This window comes from Mauremys reevesii, linkage group 17 (genome assembly GCF_016161935.1).
Source record: "Mauremys reevesii isolate NIE-2019 linkage group 17, ASM1616193v1, whole genome shotgun sequence".
Taxonomy (NCBI): domain Eukaryota; kingdom Metazoa; phylum Chordata; order Testudines; family Geoemydidae; genus Mauremys; species Mauremys reevesii.
The window spans coordinates 15046288-15065413 of record NC_052639.1 but is presented as its reverse complement, the minus strand read 5'-3'; the positions used below and the strand labels follow the sequence as shown (position 1 = coordinate 15065413).

Genomic DNA, 19126 nt, shown 5'->3' with positions numbered 1-19126 from the left:
GAGGAAGGTCGGACATGGTGGTCAAGCCCTGGGGACACTGAGAACTAGGTTGGACAAACCAAGAGCAAATGGCCTGGATTTAAGGTCTTCAGGAAGCTTGACTGAAATTCTGTGCCAACGCTGCCGAGTTTCTATAGGTTCTGAGCACAGACCCTGGAAAGCACTGGGGCTGCTTCAAGGAATTCAAACCTGAAAGGTTTACAAATCAAACACTCAAATCAATATGAAAACCAACACTGTATTCCTCTGGTAACGGAACTGGGTAAGAAATTCAGTTTCTTTCATGCTGCTCTTCAATTCTCTCTCCCATGTGACACAGATTTGTCTATGGTCAGTGCAGAACTGCATTGCAGAGGATGCTGAGGAAAGACGGAGTTTTGACCTCTGGCGAGGGTCCAGTTGGGTTTCACGGCCCCTAGGCACATGGAGACTGTATTATAAACACCTCAGCTGGATGACTCTGCAAAGTGATCGGCAATAACCAGCAGGACTCAGGGTTCACAACGTATTGAGATGAAAAGAGGCACTCACCCCTCTCAGAGCTGTTCTTGCCGGCTGTCTGCAGACTCAGGCAGGCTGCACTGCATTTACGCTCTGGTCATGTGTGGATCATTTATTTATTTATTTAGTTTGCAACAATTAGGTCTGGAACTTTCTGTCTGAAGAGATTTACCTCTGCTGCGCAGCGCCATAAGGATGAGTGCATTTTTTCACCACTTCCTCAGCCATGGAATAACTAGGGATCTGACTGCAGGTAACAATCCTGCACTGGTCCCCAGCGGACGGACAGATGGACCTCATGGACCTTTTCCATCTCTGCCTTCTCTCACACAATAGGGAGCAGCCAGACCTCATGACCCAGGGATGTGGAGTGAGCCCCAAAGTCATTTATTGGCCCTGTACTGGACGGGAGAGGAAGTGGGGTGACCCATAGAAATCAGGACAGTGCTGGACTTCCCCAGAAAACTGGCACGTCTCCATCCTGGGGAGTGCAGGAGGAGGGTTGGCTCCTCAGTGGCTGGGCCTGGGCATCTCCTCTTGGTGAGCCTGGACAGCTCTCTGCACAGCAGGAAACTCCCTCCAGCTGCGTGAGCCCGACGGACCCTTCCCGGACTGTGGCCTGTCGGTAGGAGCAGGAAGAGAAATAATGGCCTGAGGTGATAACAGAGCCGCTCCTACCTGTCCGAGGACAGCGTGTGTGCCACACAGCTCAGAACCACGTCCTGGGGGTGGGAACGAGCCAGCAAGGCCGTGGCCCTCAGTGCTGCTTTTCTGGCTCTGGGATGACAGACGTTGTCCAGCCAGATTAAGATACGTCCCACGACGTCTCAACCTGGAAGAATGCCAGAAAGTTGAGGGATGGATTTATCCATGAGTGACAACCTCCCAGGTAACCCCTCCTGGCAGCCCTGCAAGCCGCCTCTCACCTCGGTTGCCCATCTTGGCTCCTCCATAATCTGAAGAAAGAGGCTTTGACAAGTCCAGGAACCCCAGCCTTCCTGAGGTCTGGTTTAGTACCTTAAAGCTCAGAAACACACACAAAAGACTTCCCCCAAACCTTACTGTGGGCACAGCCCAAACTCCCCTGCTATCCCAGGGCCTTCCCTGCCTTAGCAAACTGCTCTCAGCCTGCTCTCAAGGGCTTCCCTGCAGGAGCCTTTCCTCCATCTCTGCAGCTTCCTGCTGATCTCTCTAGCACAATCAGTTCCTCCAGGCCCATGCTTCTCAACCCAGTTTCCATTGTGGGCCCCATATGTGCTGTGTGGGGCACGTCCAATACCACCTGTTTGGCCCTGAGGATGTCCCAGGTAGAGAAGCGCTGCTCCAGACCCAGCTGGTTCCACTGATGTACCCCAGAGCCCATCCCAGAGATGGCAGGCAGGGCTAGTTGGACGGGGCTAGCCAGCTCCAGGCCCCAGCCCTAAGGAGAACCTCTACACTGCGGGATTTTAAAACCTGCCGTAACCAATCTCAAAGCCGGGTCTCTAACCTCGGGCTCAGGCTATGGCACTGGGAACAGCAGTGCAGACCTGGAGACTTGGGCTGGAGCCCAGGCTCTGAAGCCCCCTCCTCCCCAGGCTTCAGAGCTCCAGTTCCAGCCCAAGCCCAGAAGAGGCTGCGTTGCCGTTTGGCCCCACTGTGCCAGCCCTGGGAGCCCACGTCCATAGGGCCAGGCTTTCCGGCTCCTGCTGCAGAGTTTGCAGCACAAGGTAGACAGACCCGAAAGGGACAAGCCGCCCCCTCGGGCTCTTCCATGAGGAACTGGTCATTGCTCTTTCCTCTCTCGAACAAGGAGCAGGAGCTACAACCCGGGTGGCTGGATTCTGGTGCCCTGTTCTGCTAGCAGGAGTTAGAGCCCTGCACAAATCAATCTCCTGATTGAGGGGCCATTTGTTATCTTCCCCCTCGGACCTGCTGGAAACAGGGAACTCGGACAGAGACAGGGACGACTTGCAGGAAACCCCAGGAACAGGCAGGTTTGGGGAGGAAGCTCAGGCTCAGGATTCTGTTTGTTTATGAGTCTCGAGTTTCCAGGAAAGCCAAAGCCCAGGAAGGGAATAAGTCTGCACTTAGGCGCCATGGGCAGGCGGTATCTGGGGAAGGGCAGGAATGTCACCTATTTCCAGGCCGAGCGATTGAAGGCAACAGTTAAAGGACTGTAGGGAACGTGAACCCTGATTCCTTTCTCGATAACCCCACCTGCGCAGGCTTGGGCAACTCAAGGAGCTCTCTGGGCTTCAGTTTCCCCAGGTGTCAAATGGGTTGAATTCCTACCTCCCAGGAGGGTGGTGGAGCTTCATTAATCAGGGGGAATAATGACTCTGAGAGCCTCCTACCCAGGGGATGTAGAAATGAAGTCTGCCAGAAACCTCCCTAGGCCAGTCTAATTCACGGGGGAGGCACTCAGATCCTGTGGGGATGGGCAGCAGGATCAGAGCTAGGGAGAGACAGAGAGAAAAGTGCAAAGCCAAATTCCTCCTGATCCTTCAGCTGGAAAAACAAGGCCCCGCAGCATGTCTGAGGAAACCAGTGTGGAGGCCCCTGGGCAGACTAGGTAAGTGCTGCGCTGCCAGGGCTGGGGCTATCGCTCCCCTTCAGTGGGGCTGGGCTGTCCTCAGGGACGTGTCAGAGCTCCAGCGGGCAGAGAACAGGTCAAACACCTCACGCTGCGGATCCCCGCGGCCAAGCGATGAAGGGAAAGGGGCTCAGCCACCCTTCACAGCACCATGCCCGTGTGTCCCAGGAACAGTTTCCTAGGAGAGGAAATTCTCCCCTCCCCCTCTCTGCGCAGCATCCCCCTGCCCCACGGCGGGAGTCTCTTACTCTCTCCATCTTGTCTCCGTGTAGAGACACGATGGTCCTCAGCTCTTCCTCGGCGGCTTGAAATCGCTCCAGGGTGGGTGTCGTCAGACCCTTCACGGCTCTCATCAGCAGGGCTTGGAGCTGGGCTGAGGGAAGCTGCTCCCGGGGTCTGCAATGAGAGGACAGAGCCTGTCGGGACTGAGTATTTCCATCGCTCAGCTGCCCTGGAACAGTCTGTCCCGGCGGGAGGCTGGCAGCGCCCCGTGAGCGTGGAGACTCCGGCTGAGCCCTTTTCTTAACAAACCTCAACAGGTGCCGAGGTTTCCTCAGTCTTTCATACACTTCCCCCTCCCCCCTGCCTGAGAAGAGATGGGAGCCTCTCAGCCGGTGCTGGGACCCCAAGGGCACCCCATTTCCTCCCTCTCTAGCCCCTCCCCCCAGGAAGCCCAGCTTTTGCTGAGAAAGCCTCAATGGCCTGCAAAGCCCAGTCAAGTTGCTTGTTGAGTGCAGCCGTGGGTCACTGCAGAACCTGCCCCATGTCCCATCCCACCCCGAGCACCTGAGCAGATTGGCTCAGCAACTCTAGCAGCCCACAGTGTCTGCGAGGAAAGGACTGAGAACAGGGCCCAAGCGGAAATGCCTCTTCCTTCCCCACCCTGCAGCGTGTGGTGCTGCCACAAAACAGGCAGGAATCGCCGGCAGGACAGAAAGTAGCTTCGACTGAAGGAGCAAGTCTGCCTGGCTGAGGAGAATCCCAAACTGTGGGCCTCTGGGGCCAGCCCCCCGTGGGTCAGAACTCACTGGGCACAATGTTACTGCAGGGGGGCTGGTTCCAGGGTCACCTAAACCCAGGGCCTGGGGTGCTGAAGGCCTTTGCCCTGGTGTCTCAGGCACCTCCTGAGTGTTACTGCAGCTGGCCTGCGTGGCTGGATTAGCCCCGTCTGTCCTGGACGCCAGCAGCTGAGGATGCAGTAGAGCACACCAGAGCGACACACTCGCATAGATACTCCTGGCAGAGGATCCAACCTGGGATTTCTGGAGTTTAGTGCAGGAGCCTCTCCGCAGCAGCTAAAACCCAACTGGCTGTTAGCTAAGGCTCTAGAGCAGACTCCTTTGATCTCTGTCTCTAAGTGGTCCTGGTGCCACTAGACGGGCCAGAACACCCCACCCAGCAGGTGTGTGGGTTACCCCTACAAGTGCAGGGAGGGGCCTGGTAGGATTTTCAGCAGTGCCTGTGTCCCATGGAGAGTGCATCAGAATCAGGCACCTGAGTCAGGCACTTCTGCGAATCCCACTAAGCACCTCTGAACTTCCTGAGGTGCCTGAACCCCTTTGTCAACCTGGGCCTCGTTCAAGCAACCCAGAGAAACTCGTAAAGACTGGCTGGAGTCGATCACACTTGAAGAGTGTTTCCTTTCAGCTCCTGAGCAAGGGGCAGGTAGGTCTCCTGTCAGAGATCCCAGCTCCGGGAGATATTAATACACCCAGCAGGGAGGCTTTCCAATAGCACAGTCACAAAGCGTCATTACCATGGTCATATGGGAGCTGCTTGGTAATGAGGGGTGGGAGTGCGCTCTTCTTCCTGCTCTTCTGGGCTCCTTTTCCCACTTCCCCTGCGACTCCGACGCCTCCTTCTTCGTCCCTGGAGCAGAAAGAAACATTCGTAACATTTCCCTTTTCCATGTAGTATCCCTGCTTTACAGAGGATGGAGGTCGGGCCCAGAGCCCTGAAGTGAATTGCCCAGGGTCAGACTGAAGGTTGTTGGCAGCTAAGCAGAGAACTCCGATCTCATGGATCTTTGATGGGGCTTTTACCACACGAGGCTTCCTCGGACCTGGGGGCAAGTTTCTTTTCCATGGTGTTTTCTACTTGTCCCCTCCCCTTGCACACCTTCCCTGTCAGTGATGGGCAACGGGCCTCATTTGCATTTAACCCCCCAAGAAGTAATGGCTCAGCTCTGGTACGGTTCCCAGCTGGGACCTCTGGAGCATTTACTGATGAAATGGACCCGATCCAGGAGACAAGAAATGATTTCCTACAACGTCCAGCCTCTCTGTTCTCCTTACAGCCCGGAGCAATGTTAGTACTCCCCACCCCACAGTGCCAGACCCCAGAGAGGTGACCTGACACACTCAGCTCTCCCCACCTCAGAGATGGACCTTGGCCACCCTTGCCAAAAGGATCTGGCACTAAATGGATTCCAGAGTCTGAGGTACCCATCAGGGCCGGCTCCAGGCAGCAGCCGAGCAAGCTGGTGCTTGGGGCGGCAGATTCAAGGCGGCAGTCCGTCCAATCCCATTTTGGGGGGGGGGCTTTGCTGCTTCCGCTGCCTCGGCAGGTTTTTCTTTTTGGTTTGTGGCAGCGCCGCGGGGGGGAGCTGCTGGGCGCGGGGCCAGGTCGGCGGCAAGCCCACCATCCTGCCCACCGGAGCAGCGTGGAGCCCTCCCAGCAGGCAGCGCGAGCCCCCCACTTTAGGAAGCCCTGGCCGCCCCCCGTGGCTCCACCCCCCTCGCTCGCTGGAGTGGGCACTCCGCTGCCCAGGGTCTGCAGGGCTCGGAGTCCCCCTGCACCCGTGTTCCCGTCGCCCGCAGGTATTTTTTTTCTTTTTGGTTTTTTATTTTTTCTTCCCTTCGGTGCTCCAGCTGGCTGGGCGGTTTGTTTCGCACACACCCCCGCCCCCCGCTGCTCCGACCGGCCGGCAGGTTTCCTGCTGCTCCCTCCTTTGCTGCTATGGCCGGCAGGTTTGTTCACTCCCCTTCACTGCTCCGGCCGGCTGGGCGGTTTGTTTCGCACACACCCCCGCCCCCCGCTGCTCCGACCGGCCGGCAGGTTTCCTGCTGCTCCCTCCTTTGCTGCTATGGCCGGCAGGTTTGTTCACCCCCCTTCACTGCTCCGGCCGGCTGGGCGGTTTGTTTCGCACACACCCCCGCCCCCCGCTGCTCCGACCGGCCGGCAGGTTTCCTGCTGCTCCCTCCTTTGCTGCTATGGCCGGCAGGTTTGTTCACCCCCCTTCACTGCTCCGGCCGGCTGGGCGGTTTGTTTCATGCCCCCCCCCCCATCGCTCCGACCGGCCGGCAGGTTTCCTGCTGCTCCCTCCTTTGCTGCTATGGCCGGCAGGTTTGTTCACCCCCCTTCACTGCTCCGGCCGGCTGGGCGGTTTGTTTCATGCCCCCCCCCCATCGCTCCGACCGGCAGGTTTGTTTCACGCCCCCCCCTTCACTGCTCCAGCCAGCAGGTTTGATTCATCCCTCCCCCCGCCCCCTTGTTGCTCCGACCGGCCAGCAGGTTTCCCACCCCCTTTGATGCTCCGGCCGGCTGGCTGGCAGGTTGGTTTCCCCCCTTTGCTGTTTCCGCTGGCTGGCAGGTTTGTTCCCCCCAACCCCATCGCCACTTCGGCCTCTGCACAATTTTTTTTTTTTTTTTTTGCTTGGGGTGGCAAAAAAGCCAGAGCCGGCCCTGGTACCCATCGCTGTCCCGTGAGAAGGCCCTGATGTGTAAGGCTTGTAGGGTGACTGGTGTGAGTATTCCTCACATGCTCCTCGCTAACCATGTGGATTGAATCCTCACCTGTAGGATCCAGTTCAACTTTCCCTGTATCCTCCTGCAGCTTCACCTCCTCTGACTCCACCTGGTTCTCAGCTGCTATCTTCTTCCGGGACAAGTGCCTCCACCTTCTTTGTGAGGAAATTGTTCTCTCCTCATCCCTGTCTGCCATCGAGGTGTCAGATTGGTTACAGACACAGAGTCTCTTCATGCCTGACAGGATGGACCATGAACATTTCCTTCTCTGGGGCTTCTCTGGCAAGGCCTGTTCTTGCTGGCTAAAGTCAGAGCATGCCTCCATTGCTACAGGTTGGACAAGCACTTTGTGCACATGGATCTCTCTGTGCTCCCTAGAGATGAGTCTTTGGAAAAAGGAATGAAGCCTGGAATAGAAAGAAGGAGGAAATGGGTTTTTCTGTCATTCTCTAAAGGAAGGAATTAGTTTGCCCAGGATTCACAGGTCCAGGAGACCGGTCTTTTGAAGCCATCTGCTCCTCTAATAGCCAGGACTGGTTCATACAACCGAGAACATAAGCAACCCAAGACCACCCATCCTGGGTCCAACCAAAGGTCCATCTAGCCCATTATCCTGTGTTCAGACAGTAGCCAGTGCCCCAGAGGAATGAACAATACACCTACATTAGACAATCATTACATGAGACAAAGGTTTCTATTCCCAACAGGAAGGCAAGGAGTGCATTGGGGCAACTCCAGAGGAAATACTATTTATGGAGATATCAGTCTAAATTCTACACCAGTTTTGTTATCTTCCCTTTAGGTGATACCCTGGAAATTCACCCCACTCGTCTGCTGAAAGTTAAAACAGTGGAAATCTGCCTCCAGAGAAGGTGAGAGGCTGGCGCAGGAGGGAGCTGAAAGATGCCGACGTTCAAATCAAAACGGAACGTTGAGACCTGACTGTTGCAACCCTGGCCCCCACCAGTCCCTAGGACATGGGTGGCCGACCTGAGCCTGAGAAGGAGCCAGAATTTACCAGTGAACATTGCCAAAGAGCCACAGTCATATGTCAGCAGCCCTCATCCACTACCGCCCCAGCCCCCGGCATCTCCCTCCCACCGGCAGCCCCCCCAATCAGCGCCTCCCCCTCCCTCCCCACTCCTCCCGCCCGCTGCAATCAGCTGTTTGGCAGTGCGCAGGAGGCTGTGGTGGGGAGGGGGGAGGAGCGAGGGCATGGCAGGCTCGGGGCTAGGGGCCGGGGGGGACGGGGTGGGGTGGTGGCAGGAGCTGGGGCAGAGCCGGGGGTTGAGCAGTGAGCACCCCACAGCGTATTGGAACGTCAGCATCTGTAGCTCCAGCCTGGGAGTCAGCGCCTATGCAAGGAGCTGCATAGTAACCTCTGAAGAGCCGCATGCGGCTCCGGAGCCACAGGTTGGCCACCCCTGGGCTAGGAGAAAGAGGCACCAACCTGCCATGTGCGATCTAAGGAGCAGAAACAGAATCTGGGAATTACCTTCTGTAAAAACTCATCTTCGTTCGAACACCTGTGGAAATAGCTGATTCAAGAAGTTGTTGAGAGATGGCTAGTCCGCGTCTATCAGCAGCTCCTTGGGTCACCAGCCGTTGTCAACCAAGCCAGTTGGCAGACTGAAGGCCGGGCAAGAATGCTGAAGCAGAACATTCTTTGCTGTTGGGATACATGACATCACAATAAATTTAACCATAAACACACCTGGACACCCACCCAGAGAGACACACACACAGAAGAGTTTGTAACATTAACAACAGTGAGAGAGACACCCAAAATCTCTAGGGATTTTGATTTGGAGGAGGGGGATTATAGACTCCAATTGCATGGGTGCTCTGGGCGTGAAGCACCCACAAGGAAAAATTAGTGGGTGCTTAGCACCCACTGGCAGCCAAGCTCTGCCCTGCCTGCAGTGCGTCTCGCATGCAAGTGGCCCCAGTGAGCAACTCCTCCTGCTCCCTCCCAGCACTTCCTGCCCACCACAAAACAGCTCTTTCATGGAATTCAGGATACTCCAGGAGGGTCGGGGCGGAGGGGGAGATGGTATACTTGGGGGAGGAGATGGAGGAGAGGCGAGGTGGGGTGGGATAGAAGTGGGGCGAGGGTGGAACAGGGTTAGGAAGAGAGGGGGCAGAGGAAAGGGTTGATTTGGGGGTGCAGCGGGGCAGACCAGGGAAAAGGTGGGGCGGTGCTTTGGGGAAGAGGTGGAGTGGGGGAGGGGCCTGGGGCAGAGCGTAGTTGAGCACCACTGGCCAGAGGAAGTTGGTGCCTACTGAGGGGATGGACAAAGGACTGATAGACTCATAGAAGATGAGGGTTGGAAGGGACCTCAGGAGGTCATCCAGTCCAACCCCCTGCTCATGGCAGGACCAACACCAACTAAATCATCCCAGCCAGGGCTTTGTCGAGCTGGGCCTTAAAAACCTCTAAGGATGGAGATTCCACCACCTCCCTAGGGAACCCATCCCAGTGCTTCACCGCTCTCCTAGTGAAATAGTGTTTCCTAATATCCAACCTAGACCTCCCCCACTGCAACTTGAGATCATAGCTCCTTGTTCTGTCATCTGCCACCACTGAGCACAGCCAAGCTCCATTCTCTTTGGAACCTCCCTTCAGGTAGTTGAAGGCTGCTATCAAATCCCGCCTCACTCTTCTCTTCTGTAAACTAAATAAGCCCAGTTCCCTCAGCCTCTCCTCATACATCATCTGCCCCAGCCCCCTAATCATTTTCCTTGCCCTCTGCTGGACTGTCTCCAATTTTTCCACATCCTTTCTGTAGTGGGGGGGCCCAAAACGGGACACAATACTCCAGATTTGGCCTCATCAGTGTTGAATAGAGGGGAAAAAATCACCTCCCTCGAGCTGCTGGCAATGCTCCTACTAATGCAGCCCAATATGCCGTTAGCCTTCTTGGCAACAAGGGCACACTGAGAAGCTTGATATGAGTTAGCATCCACTGTAATCCTCACGTCACTTTCTGCAGAACTGCCGCTTAGCCAGTCGGTCTCCAGTCTTTACCAGTGCATGGGATTCTTCTGTCCTAAGTGCAGGACTCTGCACTTGTCCTTCTTGAACCTCATCAGATTTTTTTTTTGGCCCAATCCTGTAATTTGTGTAGGTCACTCTGGACCCTATCCCTACCCTCCAGCATATCTACCCCTCCCCCCAGCTTAGGGTCATGTGCGAACTTGCTGAGGGTGCAATCCATCCCATCATCCAGATCATTTATGAAGATGTTGCATAAATCAGCCCCAGGACTGACCCAGCGGGGGGAGGGGGTGGAGAAGAGGAGGCACACGGTGAGCAGCAGGGACCCCAGAGACGGGGGTGCAGTGGAGGAGAGGGGGAACTCAGCCAGGCAGCAGTGGGCAGATGGGGTTGGGAGAAGTGGGAAGCAGATACAGGAAGAGATGGAGCACAGGCTGGGCACTGGGGCCCAGGCATCCGGGGCCTGGTTGGCGGCAGCTGTGCCAGGGGAGGCTTCCCCCACTATTATACCCACCGCCTGTGCTTCCACTGAGGGATCTCCAGAGTGTCAATGTTCCCCGGAGCTCGCCTTCCCTGACAGGCCTGAGCAACCAGAGCTTGTCACTAGACCACGCACAGCCTCCCCGTGGGAAGCGTATGGACCCAAACAGGCTGGAGACAAGTTATCGCAGAAATCACTGGGGACTCGGGGAGCATCTTCAGCTGAGCAGGGTGACACACCCCACAGGAGCTGAATTTCTGACTCGGGGCTGAGTAGTGCAGGGTGGATGCGCAGCACAGCTGTGAGGCTGTCTGCTGCGATCGATGCACCAGGGTCGATTTAGTGGGGGTCTAGTGAAGACCCACTAAATTGACAGCAGAGCGCTCTCCGGGCAACTCTGGGACTACACCGGGAACGACAGGAGTAAGGTAAGTCTCCCGTCGGCCCAGCACAGCGTAGACACAGCAGTAAGTCGACCTAAGCTACCTCGAATCCAGCTGTGTTAGTCATGTGGCTGGAGCAGCATCAGTTAGGACGACTTACTGCGGTAGGAAGGACACAGTGGGAGGGGCAGTGTGGGGATCTCTCTGCCATGGTGCCCTGGGGCTGAGGGGTCTGTGAGAGGGGCAGTGTCCGGGCTTGTCTGCTATGGGGCTTGGGGTGTGTGGGAGGGGCAGTGTGGGGATCTCTGTGCCATGGGGCCTGGGGCTTAGGGGTCTGTGGGAGGGGCAGTGTGGGGATCTCTCTGCCATGGGGCCATGGGGCTGAGGGGTCTATGGGAGGGGCAGTGTGGGGATCTCTCTGCCATGGGGCCCTGGAGCTGAGGGATCTCTGGGAGGGCAGTGTGGGGATCTCTCTGCCATGGGGCTCTGGGGCTGAGGGGTCTGTGAGAGGGGCAGTGTCCGGGCTTGTCTGCTATGGGGCTTGGGGTGTGTGGGAGGGGCAGTGTGGGGATCTCTCTGCCATGGGGAATAGGGCTGAGGGGTCTTTGGGAGGGGCAGTGTGGGGATCTCTCTGCCATGGGGCCCTGGAGCTGAGGGGTCTATGGGAGGGGCAGTGTGGGGTTCTCTCTGTCATGGGGCCCTGGGGCTCAGGGGTCTGTGCAAGGGTCAGTGTGGGGATCTCTCTGCCATGGGGCCCTGGAGCTGAGGGGTCTATGGGAGGGGCAGTGTGGGGTTCTCTCTGTCATGGGGCCCTGGCAGTGTGGGGCTCTCTCTGCCATGGAGCCCTGGGGCTGAGGGGTCTGTGGGCGGGGCAGTGTGGGGATCTCTCTGCCATGGGGCCCTGGGGCTGAGAGGTCTGTGAGAGGGACAGTGTGGGGAATTAGAGGATTGGACCAAAAGAAATATGATGAGGTTCAGCAAGGACAAGTGCAGAATCCTGTACTTAGAACGGAAGAATCCCCTGCACTGCTACAGACTAGGGACCGAATGGCTGGGCAGCAGTTCTTCAGAAAAGTACCTAGGGGTTACGGTGGACGAAAAGCTGAATATGATTCAACAGTGTGCCCTTGTTGCCAAGAAGACTAATGGCATTTTGGGTTGTATAAGTAGGGGCATTTCCAGCAGATCAAGGGATGTGATCATCCCCCTCTATTCAGCACTGGTGAGGCCTCATTTGGAGTACTGTGTCCAGTTTTGGGCCCCACACTACAAGAAGGATGTGGATAAATTGGAGAGAGTCCAGCGGAGGGCAACAAAAATGATTAGGGGGCTGGAGCACATGACTTATGAGGAGAGGCTGAGGTAACTGGGATTGTTTAGTCTTCAGAAGAGAAGAATGAGGGGGGATTTGATAGCTGCTTTCAACTACCTGAAAGGGGGTTCCAAAGAGGATGGATCTAGACTGTTCTCAGTGGTAGAAGATTACAGAACAAGGAGTAATGGTCTCAAGTTGCAGAAGGGAAGGCTTAGTTTGGACATTAGGAAAAACTTTTTCACTAGTAGAGTGGTGAAGAACTGGAATGGGTTACCTAGGGAGGTGGTGGAATCTCCTTCCTTAGAGGTTTTTAAGGTCAGGCTTGACAAAGCCCTGGTTGGGATGATTTAGTTGGGTTTGGTCCTGCTTTGAGCAGGGTTGGACTAGATACCTCCTGAGGTCCCTTCCAACCCTGAGATTCTATGATTCTATGATCTCTCTGCCATGGGGCCCTGGGGCTGAGAGGTCTGTGAGAGGACAGTGTCGGACTTGTCTGCTATGGGGCCTGGGGTCTGTGGGAGGGGCAGTGTGGGGATCTCTCTGCCTTTGGATGCTAACATGGGAGGGGAAAACATTAAATCTTCTCTCCCCATCCCTTTACACCCCTGTCCTTCCTCTTCCCCCCTTCCCAGCAAGAGTCACCCTCTGCCCTTGTCTCTCTGATGCAGAGACCCCCCACCGACCAGTCAGAGAAGGACCTTGCCCCTGAGGAGAAGGCTGAGGAGAATGAAGACCCAGCCGCAGAAGGAGAGGAAGAGGAGGAAGAGCTAGAGACAGAGGAGGAGGAGAAGCAGGAAGAGCAAGTCCTGATCACAGAAAAAGAGGAGGAGGTGGAGGACCTAGCCATAAAGAGGAGGAGGACTTGACCACAGAGGAAAAGGACGAGGCGGACATATCCGTAGAGGAGGAAAGGAGGAGGATGAGAACATGTCTGCAGAAGAGGAAGAAGAGGAGGAGGAGGAGGAGAACGTGTCTGCAGAAGAGGAGGAGGTCAAGCACCTCTCCACAGAAGAGGAAGAGGACTTGACCACAGAGACGGAGGAGGAAGAAGAAGGTAAAAGAAGAGGAAGAAGAAGGTAAAGGAAGGACGTGGCCCTGGTGGAGGAACACCTGATCATGGAGCAAAAGGAAGAAGAGAAGGACCTGGCCATGGAGCAGCAAGAGGAGCACCTGCCTGTGGAGGAAGAGGAGGAGGACCTGGCCACAGTAGTGGAGCACCTGGCCATGGAGCAGGTGGAGAGGAGGAGGACCTGGCTACAGAGGAGGGAAAGGAGGACCTGAATTAGCAGGAGGAGAAGGAAGAGGACCTGGCAATGGAGGAGGACGAGGATGTGGCCATTCAGAAGAAAGAAGAGAAGGAAGAAGAGGTACTGGCTATGGAGGGAAAGGAAGTGGAGGAGGATTAGGACTTGGCGGAGAATGAGCAGGAGGAAGAGGACCTGGTCACAGAGGAGAAGGAGGAGGATGTGGCCATGCAGGGGGAAGAAGAGGCGGAAGAGGAGGTAGAGGACCTGGCTATAGACTAGGAGGACCCAGGAACAGAGGAGGACGAGGATGTGCCAATGCAGGGGGATGAAGAAGAGAAGGAGATGGACCTAGCCCTGGAGGAGGAGGAGCAAGAGGACCTGGCCAGAGAGGAGGACGAGAAGGAGGAAAAGGAGGAGGAGAACCTGTCCAGGGAGGACCTGACCATAGAGGAGGAAGTGGAGGAGGGGGAGGACCGGGCCATGGGAATGGAGCATGTCGTCATGGAGAAGAAAGCGGAAGAGGATGACTTGGATGAGGAAGAGGATGAGGAGGGCAAAGCCAAGTCCTCCTCCACCTCCATGGCCAGGTCCCCCTTGCCCAGATGCATAAATAGGGAAGTAATGAGTAGGAGCAAGGAGGGGATCTTACCTCTCTCTATAGCATTGGTGAGAGAGATAATGGAATGGTGACGTCCAGTTCTGGTGTCTGTGTTTTTAAAGGATGGTGTTAAATTGGAGAGGGTGCAGAAAAGAGTCACACAAATGATCTGAGAGCTGGAGAAAATGACCTACAGTGAGAGACTCAAATTGTAGGTGGGTGAAATTTAATGGCCTGGAACATTCAGGAGATCAGATGAGATGATCCAATGGTACCTTCTGGCCTTAAGCTCTATGAAACTCTATGAACCATCGTCTCCCCCCTCCCCCCCCCCCGCTCCGATGTGCTTCACCGCACAGAAGGGTGGCTGGACAGCCTGGAATGGCCCTGCTCCAAAGCGGCCCTGGCGGAGAAGACAGCAGTGAGTGAGAGACGGCTGTGGGGACCTGGCGGGAGGGCAGGAGACCTTGGACAAGGAGGGGGCTCCCTTGGCAGGGAAGCAGATCGGTGGCACTGGAGAGGACAGCAAAGAGCAGGGATTCCTGGGGCTGAGGACTGGGCAGCAGCCAAGGGGAAATTCTGGGCGTAAGCGCTGGGGGTAGGTGGGAATCGTGGGATTGGGGGGTAAGGCGAGGCTGGCGGTAGAAAGGTAGGGGGCAGCTGTGAGAGGCTGGGCCAAGTGGGAAGGGAAGGAAGGAATCGGGAGGACAGGGCCCAGCTGTGTTGCCAGAGGATCCTGCTGGCTGTGTCTGGGCAGCCTCTCTGGGAAGTGCCCAGGGGTCAGTAGGGCCTGAATCTGACATTCTCCTTTGGGTCTTACAGGAACTAACTGAGAGCTGCCCCAGGACTCTGGGCCCAGCTCTGTCCTCTCCAGCTCCATGGACCGCACGTGAAACCTCCCGTACCAGAAGCTCCTGCCTGGCTCCCCCAGCTCCGGTGCTGCTCAGTCCAGAGACGCTGCCTCTTCCATGGCCAGGTTCTCCTCCACCTACTGAACAGCCTGCGGTGATGGGTAAGGGAACCCATGGCCACACGGAGACACCATGGGCACGGATGGGGATTGAATCTGGGCCCTTCACCATCACGGGCACAAGCCTGCCAGGCTCCCATTCAGGTAGCCATGGAAGGCTCTGCCTGCAGACACCCCCTCTCCATTCCCACTGCCAGACTCTTGCCTGCGGTGACAACGAAGGAGCAGGAGAACTCCTGGGGGAGAACCCCCGGGCTGCACAGTCGGGTGTCAATATTGAAAGGTGCCTTTTGGCCTCTAAGTGCCTCTTTTACTCAGCTGTTTAGCCATGGGGGCATTTTTTTTATCCTTGCACGGGTTTGTTTTTTGTTTGCGGTGTACATTTAGTGTGAGCCTCTAGTACAGTGTTTTTAAACAGTCTCCGTGCGCTTGGCTGGCATTTCACCCTGGCATGTTGCTTTTAATTTCCATTTAACGAGCCTGCTCACGTCTGGGCAGTTCCCCTTTCTGAGGTTAAATGCTCCTGTGGTGGGTTTCTTGGGCATTTCCCCCTCCAGGGCTGTGCCATGTGATTCCATCAGGGCTGTGATTGCAGAAAGTAACTACTGCAGCGTGGGGGTTGCACGGTGAGAGCTCACACCGTGCACTCTCCTAAGCAGAGAACGTCTCCAAGGACCGGCACTGCGGTACCGCTCCTTGCCAACACCGCCCAGATCTGCTGCATGTGCCCTGTCAGCCAGCAGGGGGTTGGTCTCTATTGTCACAAACGGGGGATAAAAGGACTCTCCTTATCCATGTGAGGGCATTCAGCCAGTATTCACGGGGCGCTGGATGTCATCTGGCCCCTTGGCAGCTCTGAGCTCAGAAGGACAGTGGGTGAGTGTTTGGGAAAGAATTTCTACTGATTTCCCGTTGGGCTCCATCCAAAGCCAATAACTAGGGCTGTCAATTAATGGCCTTTTGATCGCACTGTTAAACAATAATAGAATACCAGGTTACATGTATTATCAATACTTTTGAATTTTTTTATACTTTCAAATATATTGATTTCAATTACAACACAGAATACAAAAACAACGAGGAGTCCTTGTGTCACCTTAGAGACTAACAAATTTATATGGGCATAAGCTTTCGTGCATGCTTTCATCAGATGCATGGAGTGTAACAGACAGTAGGGAGGTATAAATACACAGCGTATGAAAAGATGGGAGTTGCCTTACCAAGTGCGGGGGGTCAGTGCTAACCAGCCAATTCAATTAAGGTGGAAGTGGGCTAATCTCAACAAGGGGTGGAAGCATCCACCAAGAAGGGGTGGAAAGCATTTTTGTAGTGCTAATGAAGCCAGTGTAAACAAGGTGGCCCATTTAAAACAGTTGACAAGAAAGTGTGAGTATCAGCAGGGGGACATTAGATTTTTAGCACACGGAAGCTTATTCCCAAATAAATGTGTTAGTTTCTAAGGTGCCACAAGGACTCCTTGTTTTTGCTGATACAAAACGTTTTTGCTACCACTCTGAAACCAGATCTTAAGTGGTTTCTCTGCTGGTACCCTGGCTCAGTTGCCTTCAGCTCTAGGTGGCCCTTTAGTGAGCAGGTGCAGTTGGGGTGTGTCTTGGAAGTATCCAGGTTTCTGTCTCTGTAAATTTTGCCTAGAAATCTTCCCAGCACGGGATCATGAGATGTCCACCACTTTTGACTGGGCCAGAAATACTGGGCCTATGAGAACGGATCTACTCTGGATGGTTTCAGCCTGTCCAGTCATGGCTGGAAAGCCAAAGCACAGAGTCTGCAGCATTAAGAGAAAGAACGGGGAATAACATCATCCAAACTCTTCTGATCTTTCCACAGGGCTCCATCCTGCTTCCAGGAGTGGGTGAAGGTTCAGGAGCCTTCATATGTCTCCTCCGCTCTGAGGAGCCAATCTTATTTTGTAATACACTGGAGAGGAATTGAGACATGACACAAGGACAATAGCGAGTGGCAATGGGGGCAGATGGCAGACTGGGATAGTTGAGTGAAATTCTTCCCCCCCTCCAGGCAATGAGGACCATTTACGAGGTCCTTTTCCTATGGGGATACCGAGAAGCCATCCTGGAAATGTATCCCTAGATGCTCATCCTCTGCATCAGGCAAGTGCAGTATGTGATGGATCTGCACTTGCCAAGGACCCCTGAGCAAATCTGTGGGCCTCTGTCCCAGAACGTGGACAGAGCCACACCAGCAGCACATGGGACCAGGCACCGCAGGATGTCAGTGTCACAGGTAAACAGGAGGAAGAGGGACCAGTTCAACTGGTTCTGTGGGCACAGTTAGGGGCCTCCATCTACATGGGAAAAGAGCGCCAGAAGACACCTCAGGTGGTGTAAACTGACACAGCTTTGCTCGCTTATGCCAACTAAGGATCTGGCCCCACATGCCTGCTTGAGTCCTGTTACCTGTCACAGTAAAGAATCAAGTATTCAACCGCATTGAGTGATGACATCAACCATCTTCAGAAGCTACAGTGTCACTAACTGGTTACAAACTCAATGGAACTGCAGTGTCGACAGGGCCCATTGGGCAGGAAGCACCATGATATCACACTAGATCTATCCTTGGGAGGCTAGCTCCTGCTGTCCATACTGTGTGTGCCAGGGCATGTGCAGATTTGCCATGCTTGGGGCTGATCTCTTTACCTGACACTGGTATTTTTGTCTTTAGCACATCGGTGGAGGCTGTGAAGACTCTTTTTTCCATGCCTGGAGACTGGAAGGAATTTGCTGGCATCCAGTTACAGCAGAGTTGAGACATGATAGCCTCCCGCAATTACTACTCGCAGGGTGTTGGCGTGATTGCAAGGTAGGAGCCCAAAGGTTCCTCTTCATTGGGAATGGGATTTCCATGTGAAATATTCCTCTGTTCCAGGCTGCCATCTCAGCCCAGCAACTAGAGAGGACCTCTCTCTCCTTTGATAACCACAAGGGACTTTCTGCTCTATGTTCCAGAGCCATGATCGAGTTTGAGAACCCTCAGCTCCTGCAGCTTTCAGAGAGGCCGTCAGCATTGTCCAGAGTGAGAAGGAGGAGGAGCAGAGAAATATCGCCATGACTTTCTGCACTGAGGTGAGATTCATTAGTTGACAGGCACAAGTGGGCTTTCTGGAGAGCAGCTCAGGCCAGTAAGCTCTGGGCACATTGTCAGCAGCTCAGCAGCCTTCCAGCCAGCTAGCTCCTCTCCGCACATGGATGGTGGTGGGGCATGGCACAGAGAGGGAGGAGAGACAGGGTGAGATCGCTCCTGGCTGGATGTGCCTAGGTGGGATCATGTGACAAGAGGAGATGTTTCTCCGGTGCCCCAAGGCCATGCTTCTCTCCTCACCTTTTCCTGGGGTTCTGCTTTTCTTCTGCCCCAGGGGTCGCTCCATGGCACTCAGTGGGGCCTGGAGATTCCCCTTTCCTGGGGTTTATTTGTGACTTGTGTATTAGTCTAAGTTCTGAACCAACTGAAAGAGCAGCACCTGGCTCCCTACACACCAGAGACTTTGTATGGGAGTAAGTGGCCATTTGGTAAAGATGAGTGTCAGGAACAGACTCCACAGTAAGATCTCTGCTCCTCATCCAGATCTTGATTTGGCTCTTTTCAGTTTCTTCAGAGTGCTTCTATTGCCACGACAGTGACAAAATCAGACCTCCGGGCGCAGTTCATGGAGTAGATCAAAGACACAAATCCCATCATACGCAGGCTCAGTCTACGGGGCCTTGGCAGTGTGTGCTTCAGCCAGAAAAAGTGAGAGGCATGGATTGTCCGGGGGACCAAGGAAGCCGATGTCTATCGAATAGCTCAGAAATGAGAGTGAGATCCCCACACAAGCCTTGCTGTGGAGTTAGAAACTCTGTGACTCCTTCACTCCCTCTGCAGCTGGCCCTGACCCAAGCCTGTTTTCCCACCTGGAGCTGACCCCTGTAGCCAGGTCCCATCTGCTTCGGTTGGGTGGCAGGACTCTATTCAGGTTCTCTGCTGGTTCATTTCTGCAGGAGTTACAATCTCTTCACATTTTTAAATTTTTCTCCTGCCTCTGTGTCCTGCCTGTGCGGACTCTGCTCCGTTGCCTGTGCGGTCGGCACATCGGCTGTGTACCCGCTGCTGCTGTCTGCGGCCCCGCTGCACTGCAGGCGCTGTGGAGTTAGAAACGCTGTGACTCCTTCGCTCCCTCTGCAGCTGGCCCTGACCCAAGCCTGAGAGGGTCGGTTGTTTCCACCTGGAGCTGACCCCTGTAGCCAGGTCCCATCTGCTTCGGTTGGGTGGCAGGACTCTATTCCAGGTTCTCTGCTG

At 55.1% G+C, this 19126-nt stretch overlaps 2 protein-coding genes across 7 annotated transcripts in view; one reads left to right on the top strand and one right to left on the bottom strand.

The window, feature by feature from the left end:
* Positions 1-1329, bottom strand: part of LOC120384921 (maestro heat-like repeat family member 5) — a 924418-nt gene extending 923089 nt beyond the window's left edge. For all 4 annotated transcript variants that reach the window (XR_005589164.1, XR_005589165.1, XR_005589166.1 and 1 more), the window contains exon 1: positions 1180-1329. The gene's annotated coding sequence lies outside the window, so the exon portion shown is untranslated. The remainder of the gene's footprint in view (positions 1-1179) is intronic.
* A 12097-nt stretch (positions 1330-13426) lies between these two features.
* On the top strand, positions 13427-18558 carry LOC120384924 (acidic leucine-rich nuclear phosphoprotein 32 family member B-like). 3 transcript variants are annotated; one of them, XR_005589167.1, is made up of 5 exons: positions 13427-14060; positions 14668-14857; positions 17516-17653; positions 17800-17916; positions 18438-18558. XR_005589167.1 is itself a non-coding variant. In XM_039504027.1 (2 exons), exon 1 carries the CDS (start codon positions 13563-13565, stop codon positions 13935-13937), a length of 375 nt encoding a protein of 124 aa, XP_039359961.1. In that variant the 5' UTR covers positions 13427-13562; the 3' UTR covers positions 13938-14266; positions 14668-15260. The 3 variants fall into 3 exon arrangements, 1 of the variants encoding a protein (XP_039359961.1); XR_005589168.1 differs by lacking the exons at positions 13427-14060; positions 14668-14857 and adding an exon at positions 16796-17077; XM_039504027.1 differs by lacking the exons at positions 17516-17653; positions 17800-17916; positions 18438-18558 and having other exon boundaries at positions 13427-14266; positions 14668-15260.
* Positions 18559-19126: the final 568 nt, after the last annotated feature.